The sequence below is a fragment of the Hemibagrus wyckioides genome, linkage group LG04, assembly GCF_019097595.1.
Source record: "Hemibagrus wyckioides isolate EC202008001 linkage group LG04, SWU_Hwy_1.0, whole genome shotgun sequence".
In the NCBI taxonomy this organism is placed as follows: domain Eukaryota; kingdom Metazoa; phylum Chordata; class Actinopteri; order Siluriformes; family Bagridae; genus Hemibagrus; species Hemibagrus wyckioides.
In genome coordinates this window covers 22365319-22392625 of record NC_080713.1, presented here as the reverse complement: position 1 = coordinate 22392625, position 27307 = coordinate 22365319, and the positions used below count along the sequence as shown (strand labels likewise).

At 40.2% G+C, this 27307-nt stretch overlaps 5 protein-coding genes across 9 annotated transcripts in view; 3 read left to right on the top strand and 2 right to left on the bottom strand.

Moving 5' to 3' along the window:
• Nucleotides 1–1727: 1727 nt before the first annotated feature.
• LOC131352013 (uncharacterized) lies at nt 1728–8183 on the bottom strand. Its single transcript, XM_058387821.1, has 7 exons — nt 7594–8183; nt 6422–6645; nt 6202–6300; nt 4589–4690; nt 4258–4371; nt 3781–3889; nt 1728–3690 (listed from the first exon to the last, which is right to left on the bottom strand). The coding sequence occupies exons 1-7, from the start codon at nt 7727–7729 to the stop codon at nt 2459–2461; spliced, it is 2016 nt and encodes a 671-aa protein (XP_058243804.1). The 5' UTR covers nt 7730–8183; the 3' UTR covers nt 1728–2458.
• Nucleotides 8184–8740: 557 nt separating this feature from the next.
• On the top strand, nt 8741–12557 carry zgc:112052 (protein C19orf12 homolog). Of its 2 annotated transcripts, none has more exons than XM_058387824.1 (3): nt 8741–8895; nt 9115–9291; nt 10353–12553. In XM_058387824.1, the coding sequence occupies exons 2-3, from the start codon at nt 9132–9134 to the stop codon at nt 10616–10618; spliced, it is 426 nt and encodes a 141-aa protein (XP_058243807.1). In that variant the 5' UTR covers nt 8741–8895; nt 9115–9131; the 3' UTR covers nt 10619–12553. The 2 variants fall into 2 exon arrangements, with proteins under 2 accessions (XP_058243807.1, XP_058243808.1); XM_058387825.1 differs by lacking the exon at nt 8741–8895 and adding an exon at nt 10100–10173 and having other exon boundaries at nt 9228–9291; nt 10353–12557.
• Nucleotides 12558–12987: 430 nt separating this feature from the next.
• Nucleotides 12988–16007, bottom strand: LOC131352015 (cytochrome b-c1 complex subunit Rieske, mitochondrial-like). Its single transcript, XM_058387823.1, has 2 exons — nt 15787–16007; nt 12988–13667 (listed from the first exon to the last, which is right to left on the bottom strand). Exons 1-2 carry the CDS (start codon nt 15953–15955, stop codon nt 13057–13059), a joined length of 780 nt encoding a protein of 259 aa, XP_058243806.1. The 5' UTR covers nt 15956–16007; the 3' UTR covers nt 12988–13056.
• Nucleotides 16008–16338: 331 nt separating this feature from the next.
• rxylt1 (ribitol xylosyltransferase 1) lies at nt 16339–21971 on the top strand. The gene is made up of 6 exons (XM_058387822.1): nt 16339–16643; nt 17361–17531; nt 18247–18349; nt 19844–20158; nt 20548–20718; nt 21000–21971. Exons 1-6 carry the CDS (start codon nt 16499–16501, stop codon nt 21400–21402), a joined length of 1308 nt encoding a protein of 435 aa, XP_058243805.1. The 5' UTR covers nt 16339–16498; the 3' UTR covers nt 21403–21971.
• Nucleotides 21972–23570: 1599 nt separating this feature from the next.
• Nucleotides 23571–27307, top strand: part of srgap1a (SLIT-ROBO Rho GTPase activating protein 1a) — an 83527-nt gene continuing 79790 nt past the window's right edge. For 3 of the 4 annotated variants that reach the window (XM_058387530.1, XM_058387529.1, XM_058387531.1), the window contains exon 1: nt 23572–24079. In XM_058387530.1, the coding sequence (XP_058243513.1) occupies nt 24010–24079 (70 nt within the window). In that variant the 5' untranslated portion in view covers nt 23572–24009. Of the gene's footprint in view, nt 24080–27307 lie in introns of all 4 variants that reach the window. The other variant, XM_058387532.1, reaches the window with a different exon arrangement.

Genomic DNA, 27307 nt, shown 5'->3' with positions numbered 1-27307 from the left:
GTTGTACATGAATGGCAAGTACTCCACCCATTTGTCCCAAACTTCCCTAAATCAGAGCAAGCTTGTCATTCACATGGCAAGCAGCTCTTGTCTCTTGAATGTCAAAGCAGATAACTCTTGACAACACATGAAAGGTCTGAAGTGACATGGTAGCTCGAAAAATACTCCAGCCTGATTCACCATCCTATAAGCTGGCAGTAGCCTCATTACAGGATCTTTACACCCCAGCAAGAAGCAACAGCCCTATGTAAGCATCCAGGTGTTTTTTTTGTTGATCTCCACCCAGCTGTTGCCAAACACCTTTATCCCTTTTGTTTTTTTCATCTCAAACAGGATCAGATGGTGGTGTGAACAACTCGAATGCTGTCTGGATGTCTTGAACATGTGGCACAAGTATGCCCCGGGTCATTCTGATGATGTTCTCAGTTGGTGCTGTGTGGTTGTCATAAGGGATTGATGACCATGAAAGGTCACCTTTGTTTGATTTGAATAGTTCTCTTTGAGCATCTGTGTGATTCGGGCTGTCCTCTTCATCAGATGTGTCTTCTTGTTCAGGATCATACTCCACGTCACTTTCGCTCTCTGTCCTCAATATCACTTTCATGACCAAAGATATGGTCGATAACCTCATAGGCACTGAATCTCTTGCTCATGTTGAAATAGACTGATGCTGCTGCAGAACGAAACTGATAACACACATGAGCCTTATTTATAGATTGCAATGTTCAGAGAATTCTGTACATATTCTTCATACCACACCCCCAACAATTATACAAATGATCGATATTCCGCGGGAATGGTTGTGTTCCCATTGGGTTAGGTGGTAAGTAAGGGTGGGTGGCGTGGTTTAATTGAGCCAAGTTTGATTCACAGTGCAAGTCACAACATTTATATGATGCATGAATGCATATAACAGTCAATATTCTCTGCAGGTCATATTTGAGCCTTAGCACCACAGCTGCCACTTTTTTTAAGACCTTCAGAATTTACTAAAATAGTGACTTTTATTGTGTTAAAAATAACTGTCTTTGAGGATATATGAAGCCTTGCTCCAACAGAATAAAAGTAAATAGCGTTTTTTTTTTTCAGAACTTACTAACACATTATAAGGGTTAAATAAGAAAAACAAGCTTAAATACTTATTTCCACCTGCTGTATTTAGCTAAATAGCTGAAACTGAAAGGTTGGGATCGTGTGCTGTAAAGAATATCGAGATACAGTGAATGGTCCCATAACTATTTGCTCACCAAGGACATTGTGTGTAAAAGGTCAGATCTGCGTAATGAAAAATCAGGAGCATAATGTCCTTAAACATCAGAAAACATCAAAACCAGCACCACGTTAGAGAGCCAACACAAACATCAAACCACCCATGAACTTTTATCCTTGAACGCCTGCCAACTCACTTACCTATTCCCCATCAGATTTGCATCATCTCAGTACAACAGCCTCACATGATTATTATGTAAAAGGCGGTTCAATCAATCAGATCCATAATCTTTTTCTCACACTTTTGTTTGTGCACACACTTGCACATTACCAATAACACTTCACAAATGACAAAATGATATGAAAAACAAAATCAGGGAGGCTGCCAAGAGACCGACAGCGAAATTACAGCAAGAACTTGCCAGAAGATTATTATAAATAACCAACCCCAACTCCCTTCCCCGCCCCCCTCACCACCATCCACAAGATTTATCTTTGTCACAAAAAACTGGGGTGTGTAGACTTTTTTATATCCACCATACACTCTGACCATTTATTTGTGTTAAAGAAAAAAAGGAACTTCAGTGAAACCAAACATCACAAATGTTTTCTTTGTATAAATAATAATAAAAAAACAATCTTCATTCTAAAATTGTATGCAGTGCTTTCAGTAACTCAAGCACCTCAACTGTAACTACCTGTCATGTCCAGTGTGTCAACAAACTTTGTTTAATAAATGTGATAACCCTTAGACCCTCCAGACATAAGTACAAACGTCCATGAATCAGCAGAAAATGCAATCATTCATGGGCTACGTGCGCTTGTGTCAAAGATTTGTCAGACTGCCATCAGGGTGTATATATACACACACACACACACACACACACACACACACACACAAACCATCAGAAAAAAAAAAACATCAAGTGGAAAGTTTTATAGTTCACAAAGTTGTCAAAACAAGTTAAAAATGTCAGAGTCCTAAGAATTAAATAAATAAGCTTTTCTATGAGGTATTTTAAAAGCTCGCATCAAGTTGTCGTTATTAATAAATGATATAAAATTGCTTGTTTGAATGTCGTGTACTTTTTTAACATCGAATGTAATTGATGACTAAAGTCTGCAGTTTGAGGAGCAGCATTATAAAAGCTGAGAGCGCCGCAAAAGTCTGGTTAATGATCAATATCCACCTGCTATTAGGTAGATTACATAATTGCACATGATGTCTAACATTCATTTGTTTTGTACTTCACCTGTACCTGCGTCTCTTGGATGGAACATAATCAGAATCATCGGAGTCTTGTGTGTCCGATTCAGAGTCTGAATACAGTAAATTGACATCAAACATATCTTCTTCATCTGACGGCACTGGAGCATGGTTTGGCAGTGTGGCTTGGTGGCACTCATGCCGGCTTAATCTGTGGAGCTTCACTTGAGGCTGCAGCCACTTACACACCAAGAGGAAAGCCTGAGTCTCTGAAGAAAGCCTTGGTTTTCCTGTTAATGTGCTGCTTGACTCTAAACAGACCTGTGCATCATTTTGGCTTGGATTAAGAGTCACTGCTGGAGCTGCGGAGGATGCTGGTGATGGCGATGATGAACCAAGCTGATGGTATGAAGATTCCGAACTGATTTTATTGAAGGACGATATCGGTGAGGATTCCTGCTCAGTTAAGGATGATTTTTGTGCGATATTGATTTCTGGAAATGATGAAATATTGGTTGAAGATGAAGATGGCTGAATTGAACATATTAGTGAAGGGCTGACTAGCTGTACTAAGCGTTCTGGAGAAGATGATGTCAATGAGATGTCGCTTTTTTGCCTTGATAAGCGACTAGAATTATTTTCTTCTTCTGGAGATGTCTGTGAAGACAGCATCAGTTGTAAAGGGTGAACCTGTCGCTCTTCCTCTACTGAAAGATATGAAAAAGACTCTGGCTGTGAAAATAGAGAAATGTTTGTAGAAAACGAGTCATTATGAGGAGATGCTGAGGTCAGTCTGTGAGGACTGGACTGGAGAAGTGGAGGGTGAGGTAGTGGAGGAGTGGATTCCACCTGCATCAGTGAAGCTTCAAGGTCCTGGTTCCTCTGCTCCTCAGAGCATTCTTGGAGTATACTCTTCATTCTCTTGCCATGTTTGGAGCACAGGTGCACTGTTAAGTCATCTTCAGCTTTCTTCACTTCAGCAACGAATCCGATCTCAACCATCTGAGGACACCGCTCTTTAGGCATACATGGAGCATTGTCAGTCTGATCTAAATCATTCTTCTTCTTCAACACTGTCATCTGTCTTTCCAAACTCTTATCTCTATTCAGCCAGGAGCCCTGATAGGATGCCTGGGACAGCCAGTCTTCCTCTGCCTCTTCCAGAGGTGGCCTAAGAGCTACAGAAAGAGGCCCAAACACTGGTCCATCGACTTGAGCTCCTTTTTGATGCTTATGCATCTCTGTACTTTTATGATCTATAGGGCTTGCCATAGCTGCAGAAAAGGAAAAATATATAATGCAGAATTTTGAATGCGAGGTCAACAACTTACAATGACACGTGCTCATGCTTGAGTGAGACTTACCACATCTCAGCAGTTTCTTTAGTGCTGTGGCTGGAGACGCACTATTACAGGTGAATAACTGTTGCAGTAACTCCTCTCTCCCCTTCAATGGCTGTGATTGTTTTAGAACCTAAATGTGTTCAGATATTCAGTTTAATTCAATTGTATCTGTATAGCAAATTTAACAACAGACAATGTCATAAGGTGGTTTAACAGAAATCCAGATGGAGCTTTATATTTATATTGCTATAATTAGCAAACCAGGGTCAACAATGGCAAAGAAAACCTCCTTGAGACAACCCATGATCATCTGGGTGACACTTTATAGATACAACAGCAGTTTTAGGCACAATTCTACACTACCAAGGAGAGTGTATTGACTGATGAAAAGGTGAAACCTGAGAATTAAATAAAAATCTGTACAGTATCTATGTAGGATATTACAAATGGGAACTTTATACTTGTGACACACGCACCTAGGCATGCGCAAGGCCTTACCTGGTCAATGTAGGTGGGTTGTGGAAGGGCTTTGTTCAGCTCTTCTAAATAATGCAACAACCTCTCTTCTAACTTCATGATGTAGCGTTCACCATACTGCTGTTCCATGAGATTCTACAAAGCATGGCAACAAATACAATCAAGATGTCAAAGAAATTTGGGAACTTTAAACTTTAGGTCTGTATTTATTCTAAATGTTCTTTATAGGTGTCAAGACTTTCACTACACTTGTTTTAAAGGGAACAGAAAATAGAAATATTTTACCATTTCTGTGAACTCCTGACTGGGCAAAATAAAAACCCGAATGACATCAAGACACATTTTTACTCACTCTAATATAGTTTTTTCGCATTTCTGGCTTTTTGTTCAGTAACTGTGCAAAGTTCCTAAAGTCCTGCTGGGCCTTTTGCATCAGCTGGATATGCCTGTGACTCTGCAAGTACAGAAGAACAAATTCATGTGCTGTGGTCTGAGAAACTTCAGGTCAGATCTTCTTATGTCTAGAAAATATTCTAAGAATTACAGAAACTATGAAAAATGCATACATTAGATTTAAACACTTGGACATTCATTGATAATAATATACAAAACCAAGCTTAAAATATAGCCATTTATCTGCATTTCAGCCTGTAGCTTAGCAGACTAACCATACACAAAACCAGACTAACCATACAAAAAAGCAATGTTACCCTTCTTCCTACTGTGCTTGGTCAAAAAATATTAAACAGCCATACACTCACTGTTAACTTTACAGCAGCTCAATGCATAAAATCACACAGACAGAGGTGAAGAGTTTCAGTTAATGCTCAGATCTGGGAAAAAATGGGATTTCATTGATTTCAAGCCGTGCCATAACTGTTAGTTCCCTGAATGGCTGGTTTGATTATTTAAGAAACTGCTAATCTCCTGGTCTTTTCTTGAGTTTAATCAGACTGGTGCTCTAACATCCAGTGAGCAGTACAGGAAGGATTGCAGTAACTCAAATAAACAATCTTTACAGCTGTGTTGAGCAGAAAAGCATCTGAGAACATATCAAAACTAGAGCCAGGAGGGCTACAACAGCAGAAGTTCACATCAGATTGCATCCTCCTGTCAGCCAAAAAGAGGAACCTGAGCCTACAGTAGGTACAGGATCAATGAAACTGAACAACTGTATATTATATATAAGGTCAACTGGCTGATTGGAGAATTGTATGAATGTGCAGGTACACTGAACAGGCATAACATTATGAGCACTGACAGGTGAAGTGAATAATACTAATTATCTCCTCATCATGGCACCTGTTAGTGGGTGGGATATATTAGGCAGCAAGTGAACATTTTGTCCTCAAAGTTGATGTGTTAGAAGCAGGAAAAATGGACAAGTGTAAGGATTTGAGAGAGTTTGATGAAGGGCCAGATTGTGATGGCTAGACGACTGGATCAGAGCATCTCCAAAACTGCAGCTCTTGTGGGGTGTTCCCAGTCTGCAGTGGTCAGTATCTATCAAAAGTGGTCCAAGGAAGGAACAGTGGTGTCCCGGTGACAGGGTCATGGGTGGCCAAGGCTCACTGATGCACATGGGGAGCAAAGGATGGCCCGTGTGATCCGATCCAACAGACGAGCTACTGTTTCACAAATTGCTGAATAAGTTAATGCTGGTTCTGATAGAAAGGTGTCAGAATACACAGTGCATGACGGGTCAGGGCTGTTTTGGCAACGGGGGAGCCAAAAGGGGAACCAACACAGTATTAGTCAGGTGGTCATAATGTTATGTCTGAACTTTAAAAGAATCTGAATCCAGAACTTTTACATTTCAGAATTTCTTACTGATTAAAAGGTTAGAATAGCAACATGAGAAAGGTTTCACATGCTGTGTACATATAAATGAATAAATGAAAAACGTATAAATCAACTATAGTGTTTTAGTGTCCCCTACAGGACGAAAATCCAACATCTACTTACACTTCTATGATACTGTGGGAGGCTGTCAGAAAAGAACTTTACAATCTTGTCTCTGATGCTTTCCATGCTTTGGTCGTCCCAAAACATCCACATAATAACCTGAAATATACATAGCGCCATAAAAATGTCAGCACAATATTAGTTAATACCTTGACCTTATAGTGTTTGTTAATTCATTGTGCTACATTACAAACACCATCATCAATAAAACCACATTTACCAAAGTTTTCAGGCCAAACATGATCTTCATGTGCTTGATGGGGGTCACTAGCTGAGGTAGTAAAGTGTGAGTAACATGCAGGAACTCCATGACTTGCTCAAAGTGTTTGATGTCTCTGGCATGGACGACCATCCAGGACTCGGCTGCGGTCACACGGATGCTACATGGGTCCTTAAGGGTCAGGCTGCTCCGGTCACCTTCCAGCCACAGTGGAGGACCTAAAACTTTTACACAAGGCATAAGAATTCAGAATTAAGAACTACACAGAATTCAGTGGATTATTTTATATAAACTGGTCTGCATAATCCTAAATGGGGCTGAAGATACAGATTATTTGCCATGAAGTCTATACAACAGCATGACTTCCATATTATTAGCCATTTATACACTATATTGCCAAATGTTTTGGGACACCCCTCCAAATCATTGAATTCAGGTCAAATCATTGAATTCTGCTTCAGCATACCAAGACATTTTGGACAATTTCATGCTCCAAACTTTGTTGGAACAGTTTGGGGATGACCCCTTCCTGTTCCAACATGACTGCACACCAGTGCACAAAGCAAGGTCCATAAAGACATGGATGAGTGAGTTTGGTGTGGAGGAACTTCACAGAGTCCTGACCTCAACCTGATAGAACACCTTTGAGATGAAGTAGAGTGGAGACCTTCTCGTCCAACATCAGTGCCTGACCTCACAAATGCGCTTCTAGAGGAATGGTCAAAAAAATCACATAAACACACTCCTAAACCTTGTGAAAACCTTGGAAAGCCTCCCCAGAAGAGTTGAAACTCCATATTACATTCATGTGAATGTAAAGGAAGGCGTCTCAGATTTGGCCTGGCTCAGAGTCTCTTCTTTAATTCATCCCAAAGGTGTTCTATCAGGTTGAGGTCAGGACTCTGTGAAGTTCCTCCACACCAAACTCACTCATCCATGTCTTTATGGACCTTGCTTTGTGAAACTGGTGTGCAGTCATGTTGGAACAGGAAGGGGTCATCCCCAAACTGTTCCCACAAAGTCGGGAGCATGAAATTGTCCGAAATGTCTTGGTATGCTGAAGCATTAAGAGTTCCTTTCACTGGAACTAAAGGGCCAAGCCTGAACCCTCAATTTAATGACTTGGAGAGGTGTCCCAAAACATTTGGCAACATAGTGTATCAGACACATACCTTGTAACACCTCCATCATCCGGTGAGTCCAGGCATATTCAATTATCCACGCTGGTAAACTAGATGTGACGCTGGAGGAGGTTTTCTCGTACCACAAACTTTCTTCCATCCCAGAATATCTCAGACAATACATCATACACACATTTTACTTTTCACTGTCCGTGAAGTTGTCTCACACACCGGACATGTTTTAACATCTCCATTCATGATGCTGTTGTAGTGTCCACTGGCTCGCGCGCTGCCCTCATGAATATTCATTTCTAGTGGACAAGTACGGACAAGTTCAGACAGCTGGGACAAAATAAAAGTTTGGTATTAAGGAGACTAACTGAACATCAGCAAAGAAAGTGATAGTTCTAAGGATAAGTCGTCTTCCATTAAAACGTTTCGCTGGATTTTGTTTACTTTAGCTTATACAGTTCGAGGCTGGAATACAAATGTCTCCCAGTCCCCTACCCAAATATACTCCACAGGGCAGAAAATAAACGTGCTACTTAGTGCACTTTATATCCATTGTGGAGTTATTAGAGATTCAGCCTGCGATAGTGAGAATGCTAACAGCTAAACAAATAGATTTAAACATGGCAGCCAATCCCGGACGAATTTCTATAATTAAAGTCCCATTAAATTATTTAATTCACACAGTTCTAAGACATTTGTTTTATGTACTTAGTTTATATATTTATTTATGTATACTTAAATTTTAAACTATTTTGCCATCAAAAAAAATGTATTTAAAGTACTCCGTATATCGAAAGCATAGTGCGGTGTTTAATACTGAAACGTTGCTGAACAGTCAAATTCAGATTTATTAGATAGTCGATAGATCACGCAGTCTTACTAGGATTTCATGATTTGACTATTTACACTGAAAGCATTTTAATATAGTGTAGCCCTCAATCCGAATATGAAGTAACGATACGAACTTCTCAGTTCAAAAGTTTGCTTAAAGTTTAACTCTTCATCCAAATATGCAAGCATATGGACTTCTCCACTACATCCACTTACAGTATCACTGCAACATTCAAATATCTATGCTACAACTTAATATTACAAATGAAAAATGTTTACATATGTTGAATAACTACAGCAATTTTATTTTAAGAGAACGTTTTCTACAAAGTTGTTCGTAGCCGCGAGACCTTTAATTTGAAAGGTCATCACCAACGCTGTCATGCTGAACAGTGCGCATGCGTAAAATTTTTTATTTCTAGTGGGTACTTGGATGTTGGAAGCTCGGTGTAATGGTCACTGAGATTGTTTCTCCTTTTAAAGAAAAAGCCTAAAGTTTCAATTCAAAAGGTACGTATTTTTATGTTCTACTCATTTTTTTGTTGTGTATGTTATCCTGTGTAACTCTTATGAACACTTATAAACTCACAGTACTGTATTATTGTTTACCGAGGATGTTTCATTCACTGTGTCACGTGGTGTGTTTATTCTTATAGTTTATAATATTATGAATATATCTCATGGCCTGTAGATTTAATTACATATGAATCCTCTGCCTTGTCCCCAAAGTGAGTTGATTACCCAACATGTCTCCCCGCATTGATGACGTCATGAAGCTGTGTTGCGAGCTATCTGCAAATCAGCAGATAAAGACTACAGTGAAGCATTCTGGGAAGGGAGCGATGACTGCTGGGGGACTTGCTTTTGCTGGAGGATTGGTTGGGGGACCTCTTGGCATTGCTGTAGGCAAGTATTAGTAAACACAACGAGGCATGCTGTCACAGGAAAACAATCCATGATTGATTGCTGGAGTGGAGTGATGCCAAGCAAAGTGGTTTATTAATATACACAGATCAGGCATAACATTATGAGCACTGACAGGTGAAGTGAATAACACTGATGATCTCCTCATCATGGCACCTGTTAGTGGGTGGGATATATTAGGCAGCAAGTGAACATTTTATCCTCAAAGTTGATGTGTTAGAAGCAGGAAAAATGGACAAGTGTAAGGATTTGAGAGAGTTTGATGAAGGGCCAAATTGTGATGGCTAGACCACTGGATCAGAGCATCTCCAAAACTGCAGCTCTTGTGGGGTGTTCCCAGTCTGCACTGGTCAGTATCTATCAAAAGTGGTTCAAGGAAGGAACAGTGGTGAACCGGAGACAGGATCATGGGCGACCAAGGCTCACTGATGCACATGGGGAGCGAAGGCTGGCCCGTGTGATCCGATCCAACAGATGAGCTACTGTTGCTCAAATTGCTGAAGACGTTAATGCTGGTTCTGAGAGAAAGGTGTCAGAATGCACAGTGCATAATGGGTCAGAGCTGTTTTGACAGTAAAAGGGGGACCAACACAATATTAGGCAGGTGGTCATAATGTTATGCCTGATCAGTGCTTTTATCTTTTCATAGTTACACACTGAATATTGAACATCCTTAAGCAAGTTAGTTATTGTTTACTTATACCGTATTATAGTAGCGATAAACTGTCATTCACTCACAAGTCTTTTTTCTCTCTTTTTTTCTGTGGAAAACTTACTGACTGTTACACAGCGCTGACACCAGAGATTCCTATCAAAAATGTTGTAAAACATCTTACAGAAAACTATTATAACTGTTGGATTATGGTAATTATATTTGTCTGTCAATAATGTATAAATATGACTGTAGTGTTTGAATTACATTTAGGACTACCGTCAGCTGCTGTCCTAGACAATTGAACATTGCCGTGCTTTAATTTCCTGTTTCCAGTGCTTTTTGTCCATATTCTTTGATATTAAAATTGATCTTTGTGCTTCGCTAAAAGGTGGTGCTGTTGGAGGACTTCTGGGATGCTGGATGACAAGCGGTCAGTTCAAACCACTTCCTCAGGTCATCAATGAAATGACCCCAGCGCAGCAGAAGCAGCTCTACGAGGACATCATGGCCATCTTGGGCTCGATCGAGTGGACTGATGTAGTCCAGTTAACAGCCTTAGTCACAGGAAACGCTTCACTTCAGCAGCAAGTGACTGCTGCTTTACTGAGCTACATTCACAAAGAGCTTCAGGCTGAGGTGCATTATGTGGACTGAACAAATCACTCATTTGGACAACATACAATTTAATGACTGATGTAAAGAAAATGATGTGTTCTATTTAAGTGAATGCTTATTTATTTTATAGAACTTTTTAAATTATGTCTTTAATGTCAATTTTAGAAACAAATTGCACAAGACACTACAGTTTTGACAATAAGGACGAATAAACGGTGGTTTTAATTTAAATAATGTTCACACTAATATTGTAATGCTGTGGTTTCTCACTGATTTGATTATTTATTTATTTATTTATTTATTTTCTCACAATTTAGTTTTTTTCCCGTTCCCACCTACTGCTACAAGATACACTTTATTGGCAAAAGTAAGGGGCTCGGCCCCTTAGTTCCTGTGAAAGGAACTCTTCAGCATACCAAGACATTTTGGACAATTTCATACTTCCAACTTTGTGGGAACAGTTTGGGGATGGCCTGAAATACAACACATGAATTCAATGATTTGGAGGGGTGTCCCAAAACTTTTGCCAATATTGTGTAGCTACCAGTCACCAGACCCAACGTCCGAGTCATGCTAGTTTTTGATACTTATAATGCCAAGCCAAGTGTTGCTCATGCACTAGATACTTCTTATGTTTTTAATTAAACACAAAGTCTCTGTACTATAAAGTCACTGGATGATGACCAGTTGCCTACGATATCCACAGGAGCATCCCACCTCCCCCTGTTATTCAAAGATAAAAAAATATATATTTTATTTTTGGCATTCTCGTTGTCTTATTAGTGCTTCAAAAAGTTATTTTTGTGAAACCAGATGCAACAGCACCACAAGTGAGATTAAGCAAAATCACACAGCTTGATAAGAAAGTGATGCTGACTAATCCCAGCATTATGGATGCATGCAGCCAATCAGACAGTTGGGTCAGGTGATGACACAGACTGACACGCCCCCTAGATTTGCTCTCTTCTCATGAACTGATATCTTTCATACTGTTTTACCGATGCTTCTGTGTCATCAGCTGGGTTTTTCTGCTGAAATGTGTTTCCTTAGTTCATAGTTGCAGGCACACATCCAGAGAAACCTTATTATTATTATTATTATTAAAGACGAATGAGTTGACCCTAACAGTTTATTTGCTGAGCTCTTGGTGGCTTTGCCCTCACACCACCCGTCAGTGTGTATAACAGATCTCAGTTTGATTCTAAAGTGACCTTAATTAATCTATAATTACATTATACTTACATCACATGTTTAATTATTCAGTTTTTAGCCTTTACACTCATGTTACTTCTTATTTGGCTTTTTGTTTGTTTTAAAATAAAGCCATTTCAATCAACTTGGATTCAAGCATTTTATTAATTTTCTACCCATTGTTTTTCTCATTGAAATTGTGATGTCATTTTATTGTTTGTTGTCCTCATTATCTTTTGAAAATAGTTTAGTTTAGCTAATAGAATTTTTGAAGGGGGGAATGTGGGGCATTTACAGCTTAAGCTACTATTTAAGAAAGAGAGGCACTTGTGTATCCTTGACCTGGTAGCCTGAATGGTTTAATCTAGAAGTGGTACATGATTATTCTGAGCTCTCACCATTAAAGGTGATATTCAGTTCAGTTGATTTCTAGATCCCAGTTATGAGTCCTAAAGGTTTCCTGTTGGATGACATGATAACTGCATTCTTATTTAAGATGAAATGCTTGTGATTGACTGGAGTGTTCATCTGAAAACCATCTCAGACACAGAGCAGGACCAGTCTTGCTCTGTTTTACACTTCTGGACATGGATGACTAGTGAACTTCTATAAATGGTGTGCTACCTGGATAGCCATCTTTTGTTGTTTTCTCCTGTTTTGTGAACATAAGTGTAAGCCTTTCTCAGTGTTTGGTCATGGCACATCTCTGACAGGAGAAATTCCCATCCTTGGTCTTTTGACTGCTGAGCATGCTTTCACCTGCTCCCTAATCTCAGTTTCAATCTTTGTGTTCATGTTCAACTGCTATTAAACGTTTCTTTCAGTTCAGTCTGACTTTTCATCTGGTTTGTCATAATTGAAGCCAACTCATTGGTGCAGTGTATTTGGGGTTGCTCTGCAGCTGCTTTATGTGGCTCTGGAGCTCTAAACATTCTTGAAGCTGACCATTAAAAAAATACTTAAGTGTTTCCTATCTGGACCTTCTTGGGAAACCATTAAAAATTCAATGTAGAACCCAACAACAGTGGGCTTCTGTATCAGCACTGGTTCCAGATATAGTTAATTTAGAAAAGCTAGACCCATTAACCATCCAAAGAACCCTGAAACTTGTCTACGGTGATGCTGATATAAGCCCTGATACTCAGATGCACTGCAAAAGAAACATTTCATTCTCATGTACAATATACTGGATGGAAAATATTACAGGGATGTTTAAGTGGTTTAAAATATTTATTAGTTTGGCCAGACACAAACACTAATAATACATAATTAGGAAATGTCCACGTCTATCCAACGATTACTGTGTCTTCATCAGGAAATTCGTAGTACGGCACCTCCAAGTTGAGGGGTGCGGGTCCCTTCCTGATCCTCCCAGAAGCGTCATAATGTGAGCCGTGACACGGGCAATAGTAACCGCCGTATTCCCCAGCGTTTGCGATAGGAACGCAGCCGAGATGAGTGCACACCCCAATGACGATGACCCAGGAAGGCTTAACAACTCGGTCTGTGTCGTGCTGTGGGTCGCGGAGCTCCGACAGATCCACGTTAGCCTCGGTTGCGATCTCCTTCTCGGTTCTGTGGCGAACAAACAGGGGTTTTCCTCTCCACTTGAATGTCATGTTCTTCCCTTCTGGAATATCGCTCAGCTTAATTTCAATTTTGGACAAGGCCAGGACATCTGCAGAGGCGCTCATGGAAGAGATGAACTGAGTCACGGCTGTCTTGGCGGCGTAAACCCCCACCACAGCAGTAGAGCCTGTGACCAGGTAGGAGAAAGCCCTGCGAGCCTCGCTGCTCTGCTGTGAGGACTTCGTAGGATCCTGTACCTCACTGCGACGGTAGTCAGAGAAGTCAGGGATCCTGATATCGGTGTGGGCAAAACGCTCTCCAAAGTGCCCTAAAAGACAATCAGGAACAACAATAACAAATGTGTTATGTGAACAGGAGATATGCATTACTCTACGTTCACACAAACCAAACAGGCTCTTGCTCAATTTCTCAATTCTAAGCAAAATTATCTAGTAAGGTAACGAATTCAAAAATCTGATTATTTTTCTCTTGGATTCAGGTCAGACCTTACTTTCACTTTGTTTTCTTTAAACCATTTTGTTGCCACTTTGGAGCTATGCTTAGGATTATTGTCCTGCTGGATCAAGTCCAAGATGCAACAAAGTTTTAACTATTTGGCTGATGTCAGTGCTTGATGGAAAGTGCTTTTTCATTTCCCTTGATGCTCACTATATTGCCAAAAGTTTTGGGATGTCTGCCTTTACATGCGCATGAATTTAATATATAGTTGGCCCAACCTTTGTAGCTATAACAGCTTCAACTCTTCTGGCAAGGCTTTCCATAAGGTTTAGGATTTTCACAATGTTGGGAGCATGAAATTGTCCGAAATTGTCCAAAATGTCTTGGTATGCTGAAGCATTAAGAGTTCCTTTCACTGGAACTAAGGGACCAAGCCCAACCCCTGAAAGACCTCATTTAATGATTTGAAGGGGTGTCCCAAAACTTTTGGCAATATAGTAGATCTACTTTATAAAGTGCACCCACACCATATCATACTGTCACCTCCATGGGTCACAGACTTCAGTCTGGCTTTTTTTTATGCTGGTGGATTTGAAGTTCTTACTCATGTATAAGACTCTTGGGGTTCAGTCGAACCTTTTAGAGCAAACTATGTTCATCTGTGGGACATCTGTTTTGCGCTTCTTTCCGGAATGATACACAAGATTTTTATATATGTATACAACTGACGGTACATATGCCTGTGATACCTTCAGTTGTTTGGAAATTGCACCTAAGCAGGACTCGTGGAGGTCCATAACTCTGGTCTGGGCTGAGTTGTTTGGATTTAACCATGGTGTCTCTTACATATGCCCAGAGATGCATTCCCAATAAACTCCTAATTATGAAGATTGGGCAATAAGGCACTTCTAAAAGTCATTACATCAGGTTCTTGAATCTTCAAGACTGAGGCAAGTTGGTACATATAAACTATTGGCCGACTGGAATTATGATTGAATTAAATAAAGCTGAAATAAATTTGCTTTTAATTGGACTATTTTGAAATAACCTCCGTTTAGGGCAATGTAGAAACCCTGACAAAATTTAGCCTTAAAAGAAGTACTTGAAGTCTAGGTGTAGGTTATATTAGGTTAGATCTTAAGCTTAGGTGTAGGTTAGATTAGGCTAGGTCTTAAGCCTAGGTGTAAATTAGGTTTGGCTAGGTCTTAAGCCTAGGTGTAAATTAGGTTAGGCTAGGTCTTAAGCCTAGGTGTAAATTAGGTTAGGCTAGGTCTTAAGCCTAGGTGTAAATTAGGTTAGGCTAGGTCTTAAGCCTAGGTGTAAATTAGGTTAGGCTAGGTCTTAAGCCTAGGTGTAAATTAGGTTAGGCTAGGTCTTAAGCCTAGGTGTAAATTAGGTTAGGCTAGGTCTTAAGCATAGGTGTTGGTTAGATTAGGTTAGATCTTAAGTCTAGGTGTAGGTTAGATTAGGCTATGTCTTCAGCCTAAGTGTAGGTTAGATAGGTATAGGTTAGATTGGGCTAGGTCTTAAGCCTAGGTGTAAATTAGGTTAGGCTAGGTCTTAAGCCTAGGTGTAAATTAGGTTAGGCTAGGTCTTAAGCCTAGGTGTAAATTAGGTTAGGCTAGGTCTTAAGCCTAGGTGTAAATTAGGTTAGGCTAGGTCTTAAGCATAGGTGTTGGTTAGATTAGGTTAGATCTTAAGTCTAGGTGTAGGTTAGATTAGGCTATGTCTTTAGCCTAAGTGTAGGTTAGATCTTAAGTCTAGGTGTAGGTTAGATTAGGCTATGTCTTCAGCCTAAGTGTAGGTTAGATAGGTATAGGTTAGATTGGGCTAGGTCTTTAGCCTAGGTGTTTACTTGTCTTTACGCAGATTTTTACACACGCCTTCAGCAAATGAGCACAATCAACGCACAGGCTTAGAAAACTTTACAGCTGAGCTATTTCAGGATAATTTACACCGGATAACCAGCAGAGCAGTGAAACACGTACCATGGAGACCTGAGACAGCCTGACTTCTGGCCGATTTTCTCTGATTCACCAAGGCATCTCCCGAGTTTACAGCTGCAGGAGCAATAGCGGTCAGGGGTCTGGATATAATAAAGTTGGCTGTGTGTAAGTAAGGGTATAGAAACCCTGAACGACCGGCCAAGGACACCATCTTCCGCACTTTCGGTCACAGCAGCCAACCCTGCTAAGGGCTTTCCACACGACACCGGTTTGAAGGACACTCTGGACGCCTGATCACATATAGACGGAAAATGCAAAATATTTATCTTAAAGTTATACATATAAATGGAATTCTATGAATTATATCACACTTTTAGTTTACTTTTTGTTTTGATCCTAATATTCTAAGTTTAAAATTTTAGAAAGATTATTATATTCAGGCAGAAAATTGTACACCTATGTAACTTCGGCTCTTGGGTCCTTTTACTCAGTCGCTCTGCATGTAAACAGTCAGCCGAAATGCTATACGTTTCCCACCGCATTCTGTAAAATCCCGCCTTCTTCTCTCTGATTGGTCAGTAGCCTTCATTTTCCGTTATCATTGGCTGATACTTACTCCGTGAGGAAAGGACGAGCGTGAGAAAAATCCTATGGAGTCATTTATCAGCGCTAGCATAGAAGGTGTGGTTTGGCGGAATGCGGGTGGGAGTTAGAAGGTCTCAGCACAGGATGGCTGTTCAACACCTTTTTAATAATGAGATTAATCCGTAGGAAGATTGCGATAATTGTTGTTTTGGCGTATGTGGTTTTTTCATTGTACGCTGCTTACAATGTGTTTTTCAATAAGAAGGTTATTACTCGCGTGCACAGAGTGGTGAAAAAGGGTTCTGCACCTGCAGGTAGGTTTACTGTGTACAGCTTGGCTAGCTCGCTAAAGTTATCATAGAGGCTCTGTGACATGTAAAGTAGGAATACAGACTCACGAGGAAATAATTTTTTTATCATAATTACTCAGAATAATTACTATCAAAGAAATGCACGCTCAGGATACCAAAAAATCTAAATCCGTTCCTTTATTATTTATTCCTTGCACTAATACAGACCCATAATGCGTATTTCCATTGATGAGTCGGTTCACTGAGTCGACTCGCATAAATGAGTCGTTTGTGGCCAGTGCTGTGGCACTTGCAAAGTAAATTAATCAAACATGCATCCATGAAAATCTATCCTAAAGAAGAATCTGAGCTGAATGAGAAGTATATATGTGAATTCCTGTATAAAGTGAGTAATGATGTATGAATAATAATTTAAATATAAGCATAGGAGTATATGAAAACAGTAAGTATGTGTGGGTGAGTAAAGTGTAGAGAGCAGTAGCTATAGTACAATACAATGAACCTGTTTGGGTCTGTTAATGACCTTTTAAAATAATATAATTGATCGGAGAAACTTTAAAGAAATGTGTGACTCGTTCCACAAGGAAAGGGCAACATTTTTGTAACGTTTGTAATCAAGGGAACACAATTGAAAACGCATGTGAAACGCACCGATCTTTGATTTTTGTCCAGGAGATAATAATGTCATTTTCGTTTTTGAACCATTTCTCACATTCGTAGATCAATCCAGAGCGGGAGAGGAAGAATGGAACCCGTGGGAGGAGGACGAGCGTGCAGACTCCATCTCTGTACTGCAAAAAAGGAGAGAGGCTTACAGATCATATCAGGAGCGCATCGCAAAGAGCAGGCCCAAAAGATATAAAGTTCAAATCTGGGGAAAAGCAGCTATAGGTAAGTGTCTGGTCATTATACTGCTGCCCTCACAGTAATGGAGGTGACTAGTTCTGTGTGATGGCTTTACACTGAAAATGCACATATTCTTCAGTGACCTGCTGTAGAAGATACACTATATGACCAAAGATATGTGGACACCTGACGATAACATTCCTATGTGCTTACTGAAAATCCCAGTCCAGACTTTAATGCCCACTTTGCAGCTGGAACAGTCTTTGCACCTCTGGGACGGCTGTTCATTAGCTTTACAAGCTATGGGGATTTTGCCATTCAGCCACAAGAGCCCCTGAGGTCAGCGATCTGTGCAGGTCATTTGACTTTTTCTACTCCAACCTTGGTAAATCATGTCTTTATGGAGCTCACTTTGTGCAGAGGGGTGTTGTCGTGCTGAAACAGGCTTGGCCCCCTTATTTACAACTGAAAGGAAATAGTAAAACCACAGCATACATAGACATTCTATACAATTGTGTGCTTTAAGTGTTGTGGCAACAGCTTGGGGGAAAAAAAAACATATGGGTGTAATGGTCAGATGTTCATAAACCTTTGACCATGTTATAAGCTGTATTACAAGAATCTTGGTTGTGTTTTTTTTCCACTGTTTATTGGGAACATTTGAAATGTATAAGAATTATTGAATGTGAAGCTTTGATAAATTTGTTTAAGAAGAATTGAACAGGATTGTTTTGAATGTTTATTTTTTTCTTGGTGCTAGGACTTTACTTGTGGGAACACATTTTAGAAGGCCCTTTGAACCCCACTGATAAGACGGGACAGTGGAGAGAAGGAGAGATTCAGTCGGGGAAGATCAATTTCAGGTAAGCTGTGAGGAACTGAAAAGATCTGGGGTATTTATCAATCATGCGTACACATAGACTTGTGAGTAAACCATGCATAAGCACATTTATATTTCTCAGAATGTTATTTTTTGCAGACAGAACAGGACTGATAAAATCTAAAGTCTTACATCTAATATAGTTTAAAAGGCATGGCTAAGGAATGATTGGGATGATGCCATGACTGAAGGTTTTATGAAGCACTTTGCTGACAGTGATGAGTGGCTTATTCACTCTATTGCCAAAAGTTTTGGGACATCTGCCTTTACATGCACATGAATTTTAGATATAGTTGGCCCACCCTTTGCAGCTATAACAGCTTCAACTTTTCCGGGAAGTCTTTCCACAAGGTGTGTTTATGGGAATTTTTGACCATTTCTCTAGAAGCGCATTTTGAGGTCAGGATGAGAACAACATCCACTGATGTTGGATGAGAAGGTCTGGCTCACAGTTTCCACTCTAATTCATCCCAAAGGTGTTGAGGTCAGGACTCTGTGCAGGCTAGTCAAATTCCTCCACACCAAACTCGCTCATCCATGCCTTTATGGTCCTTGCTTTGTGCACTGGTGTGCAGTCATGTTGGAACAGGAAGGGGTCATCCCCAAACTGTTCCCACAAAGTTGTGAACAGGAAATTGTCCAAAATGTCTTGGTATGCTGAAACATTAAGAGTTCCTTTCACTGGAACTAAGGGGCCGAGCACAACCACTGAAAAACAACACCTGAATTCAATGATTTGGAGGGATGTCCAAATACTTTTGGCAACATAGTGTAAGTTGATTTTGTTTGCCCAGTGCAGTTTTCGTTTTTAGACGTTTATAGGATTTAACTTTTTTCAGTGTGGCTTACCATTTGTTTATGCAATAGAGTGCGGTACTGCACAAACAGAGCAGTTCATTTGGGATCTATCCACATCCTTTTGTATACAGCTCTGTGTACACAATGTGATAAATGCCAATATGCTAATGCATAATTGATTTTTTTCCCCCCACAAATTTAGCACTTCCATAAACGCTCTGGAATATGTGATGGCAGATGTTTTGCAAATGGCAGAGCTGCATCTCCATACTTTAAATACTTTCAGTGTAAGCAGTGTTTACATGCTGGGAACCTCAGCTCAGATGTGTTGCACATAATCAACCTGGATGATGTATTAAAACCACTAAATAGGAAGTGTGGTCAGTGTGGTCTGAATTGGGCTAAACTGGCTAAGCGCACTACACTGCTGATGCAAATCAAGAAGAAGAACCTAAAACCTTCTTTTTTTTATTCCCATAATTAACAAAGCCAAAAGGTTAAGCTGACTGATTTATTAGGTAATGACTCTAACTAGTCACATTATGTAAATAGACAGATTTATTATCCCCAATGTGAAATACAGGGGAAAATTTCTTTCTTTTAATTTATTCATATTGATTCGGCTTTCATACTCGGTATGAGAATTTTGTGTTAAATTTTTGTTTACCATTCCTGTCAGTTTCTACACAGGCCCAGCAGTGGTGCAGGGTCACATTCCACTGGACACAGACAGCGTCGTGTTGGTGTTGAACGGTCGTGAACAGCAGAAGATCTCCTACTCAATCCAGTGGCTACAGCATGTGCAGACTCTTGTTCAGGCTCACACCATCTCTAAAGTGGCTGTGGTCCTACTGGGCAGTGAGCAGTGCACTAACGAGTGGATCAGCCCCTATGTGAAGAGATCTGGAGGCTTTGTGGATCTGCTGTTCCTCGTCTATGACAGTCCCTGGATCAACGACAAGGATGTCTTCCAATGGCCTCTTGGTGTTGCCACGTATGAGCTGATTCAGTTCTGTTTTATTGAGATGTTATTTAAGGCCTTTCTGGTAGTATATTGTTTCAATTCATATTACTAAGGTTTTCACTATTCTTAATGAATTCTTTATAATTGCAGAGTCAAATGAACTCTCTTATAGATATTCTTAACTGGAAAGTCTGTAAACAATCTATCAATCTATGTTTTATGCACATTAAGTGCTTCCTGGTCCGAACTTATGCACATACAGCAGAGTTCAGTGTTCTTAGATAACCTACCTCATTCAGTCATTTTTATTCTGAGCTATTAGTCTTAATAGATTATTAAGGTGTTAATGCATGTAAATGTGGCTAATGACTTTCAATGATTAAACTAGTGTTACCTTTTTTCCTTCTCTTGGTTAACAGGTATAGACATTTTCCAGTTGTAACTCCTAATACGCAGATGGTAAGCACGGTGCGACCATACACCTGCAACTTCCTTGGCACGGTTTACAAGAACTCCTCTCGGGAAACTCTCACGGGCATCTTGAAGCAGAATGGCTTGGATAAACAGTGTCTCACGAATGCTCGGGAGAAGTACGTGTTTGTGTTGTTAGTTCATCATTAGAATAGAAGGTCTACAGAGCAGTTAGCAGGATAAAAGAGCAGTGTAACATAACGTGTATTCATGTACAATTAAATAGGAATTGACTTCTTGCAGCCTGATGTGAGATTCAAAACGATTTACTATCAGAGCTAGGCTTAGCCTACATCCTGATAATTTGCCCTTGCAGTTTGCATATTTTCCACAGACAAAAACAAACCTATATTCCCAATATGATTGTATCCAAGGTGACGTGATGATTCCTTTTTCTCAGGTGGCTTCCTCAGGAGACTGCAGAAACCTCCAGACAGTACCAGATGGCTCTGGCTCAGAGCGACTTGACCCTGTGCCCGGTTGGCGTAAACACTGAGTGCTACCGCATCTATGAGGCCTGTGCCTATGGCTCTGTGCCCGTGGTGGAGGACGTCCTGACTCCGGGAGCCTGTGCCAACGGTCGCAGCTCTCCTCTTCGCCTGCTCAAAGATGCAGGAGCACCCTTCATCTTCCTCAAGGATTGGAAGGAGCTGCCAGCCATCCTGGAGAAGGAGAGGGTGATGACGCAGACAGAGAAGACGGAGAGGAGAATGAGGCTGCTGGAGTGGTACACTGGATTCCGTCAGCAGATGAAGGACAAGTTCACAGAGGTCCTGGAGGAATCCTTCTTCAAACTGAGCTAGGAAAAGACACTGGGTCGTAGTCGGATTTCATTTGAAACAGTACTATCTTAATTTAACTTGTGGTTAAACTTCTGTAACATATGATCGTTGATAGTGGTGCACCAATCCCATGTTTTCAGTTTCTATACAGTATCAATATTAAAGTGCTTGAGTATTTGCCTGTAGTGATCAGATACTGACATCCTTACTGTAACTGAGACTCTTCAGCACCTATGTGAAAACTCATAGGCATGATCTTGACAAGCATGAAGACAATTTGTGTGCTCATGTCCATTATTTGTGTTGTATCAGTCAACAATACTGGCCTATTGTTACGAAGCACTGGATAGGTGCATCCATGTTCACCCCTGCTTATTAATAGAACTTTATTTATGAACTTCTGAACTATTTTTGGTGTTTGTCTTTGTACATTTATTTCAGTAAACATTATCTGTTTTCTGCTGGCCAGTGACATCATCTTTAACATTAATTTGGGTTTTTATGGTATTTTATGATTTGTTCTAACAATGTGTTTTCAAATGCAGACATCATTTGACTCATCTCAGTGCAATACAATTAAAAGAATGTAAGCTGTAATTAAACAATTTCTTTGTAATTGTGTTTATTTGCGATTCAAAGACAGATTTGTAAAAAGGGCTGCATTTGATATATAACTAATTTAACTCTTAAGTAATGGCCTTCTAGTGCAGCCTCAGCTCTAGGATGCATAGTTGCTCTCTGTGTGGGGTTATAGTTCCAGTGAAAGGAACTCTTAATGTTTCAGCATACCAAGACATTTTGGACAATTTCATGCTCCAAACTTTGTGGGAACAGTTTGGAGATGACCCCTTCCTGTTCCAACATGACTGCACACCAGTGCATAAAAAAAGCCCAATAAAGACATGGATGAGTGAATTTGGTGTGGAGGAACTTGACTGGCACAGAGTCCTGACCTAAGCCTGATAGAACGCCTTTGGGATGAATTAGAGTGTAGACTGTGAGCCAGAACTTCTCGTCCAACATCAGTGTCTGACCTCACAAATATGCTTCTAGTGGAATGGTCAAAAATTCCCATAAACACATAAGCCTTCTCAGAAGAGCTGAAGCTGTTATAGCTGCAAGGGCCAACTGCATATTACATTTATGTGCATGTAAAGACAGACGTCCCAATTTTGGCCTGGCTCGCAGTATCCACTCTAATTCATCCCAAAGGTGTTCTATCAGGTTGAGGTCAGGACTCACACACCAAACTCACTCATCCATGTCTTTATGGACCTTGCTTTGTGTACTGGTGTGCAGTCATGTTGGAACAGGAAGGGGTCATCTCCAAACTGTTCCCACAAAGTCGGGAGCATGAAATTGTCCGAAATGTCTTGGTATGCCAAAGCATTAAGAGTTCCTTTCACTGGAACTAAAGGGCCAAGCCCAAATCCTAAAAAACAACACCTGAATTCAGTGACTTCGGAGGGGTGTCCCAAAACTTTTGGCAATATAGTGAATGTGTGTAGGCATGCTGCCCTGAAACAGACTTGAATCCCATTCCGTATGTGTCCACACTGACCAGGAGAATTGAGTGAACTCTTAGAATGATGCTAAAATACACTGCAATGTTCCTACTAGAACAGAATCGCGTTTCATTGCTTTATATTATATACACGACGCAAGTTGTGTTGTAATGACAAACAGTCACCACCAGATGGCAGTGCAGGAAGACACGAGTTTATACTGTGAAAAAAAACCCCGCTGCTTCGAAGAACGACGCTTATTGAACAGTGAATAGTTAACTGATATTCTACAGCTTCAAGTGTGCCACTTTTCGGCCCGTATAAATAATCATTTGAAACATTTACAATTTATTTGTCCTTTCAGCGATTCGGCTCAATCCAGATTCAGATAAAAGTTTGTATTTCTGATAGAAACCGTGTCCATTCAAGCGCTTCCGCCCGCGTGCTGCTCCGACAATGTTGCCAGATTGGTTACAAATCAAAACCAAGTTAGACACATTTGTATTAAATCTTTGAATAAGTAATACGCCCGAACATGATAGCTGGCATGTCAAATGTGGTTTCCGTTTGCTTTTTAATGTGTTGAATGACTTCTGAACCGTGCACAAAACCAAGGTTTTGATTCTAACCTGGCAACCCGGGCTCCGATCCCTCCCCGTTCCCACAGAGTCTCTCCAAACAGATGCGCTGCGCTCAAATCTGCGGATCCACTAGAAGTCGAGCTAAAGCAAGGATCCTCCTGGATACCGCACCGGAACACACACACACAGACAGAGGGGGGAAATCAACAGGCCAATGCATGAGTAAGTTAGTTTGAAGGAGTAGATATAGGAGTAGTTAAGTTAGCGGGATTGTTACTGGAAACTCGGTGCTCTTTAAACGGTTTCTCCTGCGAGCTCACTGATGGTGGATCCCCTGCGGCTGGATCACATCGCACACGCAGACGCTACTGCAACTCGATCCCAAGCGCAACGACAGCCTGTCCCCCCCTCCCATTTCCAGCCGAAGAAGTTGAAGATCTCCGGGATGCTTTGGTTCTGAAGAAGAACTTCTCCCGGATCCCCGTTTACAAAATAATCCACTTAGCAACTCCTCTATCGGCTACACGGAGCACGGCTGGAAAATGTCGCATCCTCCTGCCAAGTTTAAAAAGGATAAAGAGATCATCACGGAGTACGAGAGTCAAGTCAAAGGTAAAGAATGAATTAGGGAAAAAAAATAAAAGTGCGAGAATTTGTTAATGGCTTTATTACAAAGGGACCGCACTGAAAAGTACATATTGTATACCATAGATGGATATCAGTGTAGTTTAGCTAGCACAGAACAAAAAGAAAGTTATTTTTATTTGTAGGACCTGAAAATATTATTATAAGTCGGAAATTTTACATTTGTAATGTATTAATTTCTTGTAGCGAATAGTTTTGGTCACCTTGCGATTTCTGGGCGTGAAATTAGAGATTTGCTCATTTGAATATTTCCCATCATGCTTTGCCGGTCTATCAGTTATTACATAGTTTTCAGTTCTGTGTAAGATAAAAACTGTTTTTCGAGTTTCTTGTTTATGACTTATTGAGTGATTTAAGTCATATAGTTTGCTGTGTAATGGCTTTATGTTTGTGAGCGGTGATGTTCCTCACCGTATTGGTGTATGTGTGAATGGAGTGACTTGTTCGCGCTGTGCCACTTTCTTCTTTTCTTCCACGTCAAAGTGGTTCATTTTTCCCTCATAGTTTCAGAAATGACACAATCCCCTGGAGTGTAAACTTTTCCTGGGTTCGTTCCACATGTGTGTTTTTCTGTTGTAGTAAAATTCTTTCCTGCAGACTCACCACAGCCCTGTGTATGTTGCCAGTATTTATTTTTGTTCCTTAGAATTTATGCTTGTAGTTATTAACACTTCATACAGTCATCATTCCTTCGTCCATCTCTGGTCGTTTCCTTCTGTAGCTAGGGAAAGAAGCAGCTGTTGGCATGGAGTAAGTGTAGGGATTTGGCCTTAAACCATGGATGACACATTTATTGTTCGTGTTTCTATAGTGAGAGCATGAGGGCAGTAAAGGAGAAATGTACAGTTATGAGTTGGCGTTACTCAGCAGTCATATGGCAAGAATGTCCCAGTGATGACTAAGGCTTTAATAAGCAGTCATGCACAGTTATTCACACAGCAGCTCATTAGAGATGCAGGGCCAGCCACACAATGCTGTAATGGCACCACTTACATCAACATGCCTTACTGCACATCTGTAGGGGGAAAAAAACTACTGTAATTAACCTTAGGAAATATTTTCCCTCTGTTTTCATTGTAGATAACTGAATAGGCAATAAAATCCCTAATAACATCAGAAGGGTAAAGGTATAGAGATATGGTTGTGTTCATGTGAATGAATAATTAGCAGAAAAGTGCTTGGTCTCATGAACAGAAAACAAAAGCAAATCGTATCCTAGCTGTTTAAGGTTGTATTGCATCCTCACTGAGCCTAAATAGGTTCTAGATGAAGTTGACTAATATTAGTATTAAAGTAGCCTTTTTTCTTCTGATTGTTAACATTTCATTCATTATACCTGGGCAACGGTTACTTTCAGATTAGTTAGAAAATAACCGGACATCCTGACAGCTATAATTTGAAACAGATAATTTGTAAAAGTACTATGTGATCAATAAAATATGACACTGCATACAGAACAAAATGGCCCTGATGGAGCTACCACCTTGAAGCTGATTATTTTCCAACTTGCCAACACGAAAAACCTGCCAGTTTTTCATTAATTAATGAAGGACATGTTGTACTTTTGCATACTGTTTATAGCTACATTTAATGCTGTGGAACATCCACAAGAGAAGCTAGTTACTGTTATTACTTTGTAGTAGCAATAAACAGTCAATTTCCTAACCAGACCCTTTTCTCTTTCTTACTGTTAATCAGACATGAAAAAAGTAGCTTGTCATTTTCCCGAGCAACCAGAAAGCACAAGGTCCTGAAGATTTTCCTGCTAACACTCAAGACTAAATAACACTGATCAAAATCAGATTCTGACCATTCTGATAAATCACATTTGAGACAAATTAGATTTGTGCTATAAAAGACTGTAAGTCAGCATCGATTTTAATTGTAAAATAATTGAAATTACGACCTGACACCCGGCCAGCGAACAGTGGTTCAGGACATTCAAGGACCAAGCCATGTGATCTGCATTGAGTTTAAATACTAAGCTGCAGGTGCTGGGAAGATGCTTGAACTTCACTTCATTCTCCTGAAACCTGTGAGGAATTCTGTTTAAAAGTTTGTTTTGAGGCTTGATTCCTTTCTAAAAGAAGCTCAATGTTTTTGTTTGATTGTGCTTGAGTAGTTAATGATTTGCCTATGATTTGCATCACTCTCTTTTTCAACTGCTTTCGACTGTGCAGTTATCTTTGCATTGCAAATAATCACCAATTTGTGTCCAGTAGGTTTATTGTAGTTTGTTTACAGGCCCTGTGATGGACTGGCGACCTGTCCAGGGTGTACCCCTTGCTTTTCGCCCAATGTCGGCTGGGATAGGCTCCAGCAGATGCCCGTGACCCAAATTAGGAATAAAGCGGGTATAGAAAATGGATGGATGGTTTATTTACACTACCAGTCAAAAGTTTGGACACACCTTCTAATTCCATGGTCTTTCCTGATGTTTATTTCTTTCTACATTGTAAAACAATGCTGAAGGCGGCCGAAATAACGGCTCTAATCTGAGGTGCTGTTAACTGGTGATTTCTGAGGCTGGTAACTCTAAATGAACTTCTCCTCTGCAGCAGAGGTCAGTTTTGGTCTTGCTTTCCTGGGATGGTCTTCATGTGAGCCAGTTTCATCATGGTGCTTGATAGGTTTTGCAAATGCACTTGACAATACTGTTCTTGCAAGAACTATTCCAGAACACCTGACCTTCGTGTCTTAAAATAACAACTGACTGTTTTTTGTTGTCGTTACATATGGATTACTTAAGTCCATGTGTGTTATTTCCTAGTTGTGAAATCTCCAGTATTGTTCTAGAATGTAGAAAATAAATCCCTAAACAAAAAACATTGAATTAATAGGTGTGTCCAAACCTTTGACTGGTAGTGTACCTGGTGTCACCATCTGGTTGTTCTCAGAATGTGCTGGCACAGAGAAGTGATAGTGTGTGTGTTTGTAACAATGTGGTAATAAGTATGATAACAGTGATCCAGTAACTTTGGGTTCAGCCAAGGCAATGATTGGAATGAATCTTTATCAGCTTATGTCCGGCCAGTCGTGACCAGCGCTGTGGTGTTTGGATCCTAGCCTATTGGCGTTGTTGCCATAATCCTGACTTAAGCTCAAGCTGCTTGCTGTTTCTCTTTATCTATTTGGTGTTGTGTTTTGGAAGTGTTGTCTGAGATGAACATCCCAATCTTATCAGGGTGCCTCTTG

What these genes read in the sequence shown, in the direction of transcription:
- LOC131352013 (XM_058387821.1), bottom strand. Translation starts at nt 7,729, where the DNA reads ATGATGTATTGTCTGAGATATTCTGGGATGGAAGAAAGTTTGTGGTAC. An exon ending in TCCCACAGTATCATAGAAGT is followed by an intron (nt 4,691 to 6,201) that starts GTAAGTAGATGT and finishes CTGTACTTGCAG; the next exon opens with AGTCACAGGCATATCCAGCT. An exon ending in AAAGAAACTGCTGAGATGTG is followed by an intron (nt 3,691 to 3,780) that starts GTAAGTCTCACT and finishes CCTTTTCTGCAG; the next exon opens with CTATGGCAAGCCCTATAGAT.
- zgc:112052 (XM_058387824.1), top strand. Translation starts at nt 9,132, where the DNA reads ATGTCTCCCCGCATTGATGACGTCATGAAGCTGTGTTGCGAGCTATCT. An exon ending in ACCTCTTGGCATTGCTGTAG is followed by an intron (nt 9,292 to 10,352) that starts GCAAGTATTAGT and finishes CTTCGCTAAAAG; the next exon opens with GTGGTGCTGTTGGAGGACTT.
- LOC131352015 (XM_058387823.1), bottom strand. Translation starts at nt 15,955, where the DNA reads ATGGTGTCCTTGGCCGGTCGTTCAGGGTTTCTATACCCTTACTTACAC. An exon ending in GGCTGTCTCAGGTCTCCATG is followed by an intron (nt 13,668 to 15,786) that starts GTACGTGTTTCA and finishes ATTGTCTTTTAG; the next exon opens with GGCACTTTGGAGAGCGTTTT.
- rxylt1 (XM_058387822.1), top strand. Translation starts at nt 16,499, where the DNA reads ATGAGATTAATCCGTAGGAAGATTGCGATAATTGTTGTTTTGGCGTAT. An exon ending in TGGCCTCTTGGTGTTGCCAC is followed by an intron (nt 20,159 to 20,547) that starts GTATGAGCTGAT and finishes CTTGGTTAACAG; the next exon opens with GTATAGACATTTTCCAGTTG. An exon ending in CTCACGAATGCTCGGGAGAA is followed by an intron (nt 20,719 to 20,999) that starts GTACGTGTTTGT and finishes CCTTTTTCTCAG; the next exon opens with GTGGCTTCCTCAGGAGACTG.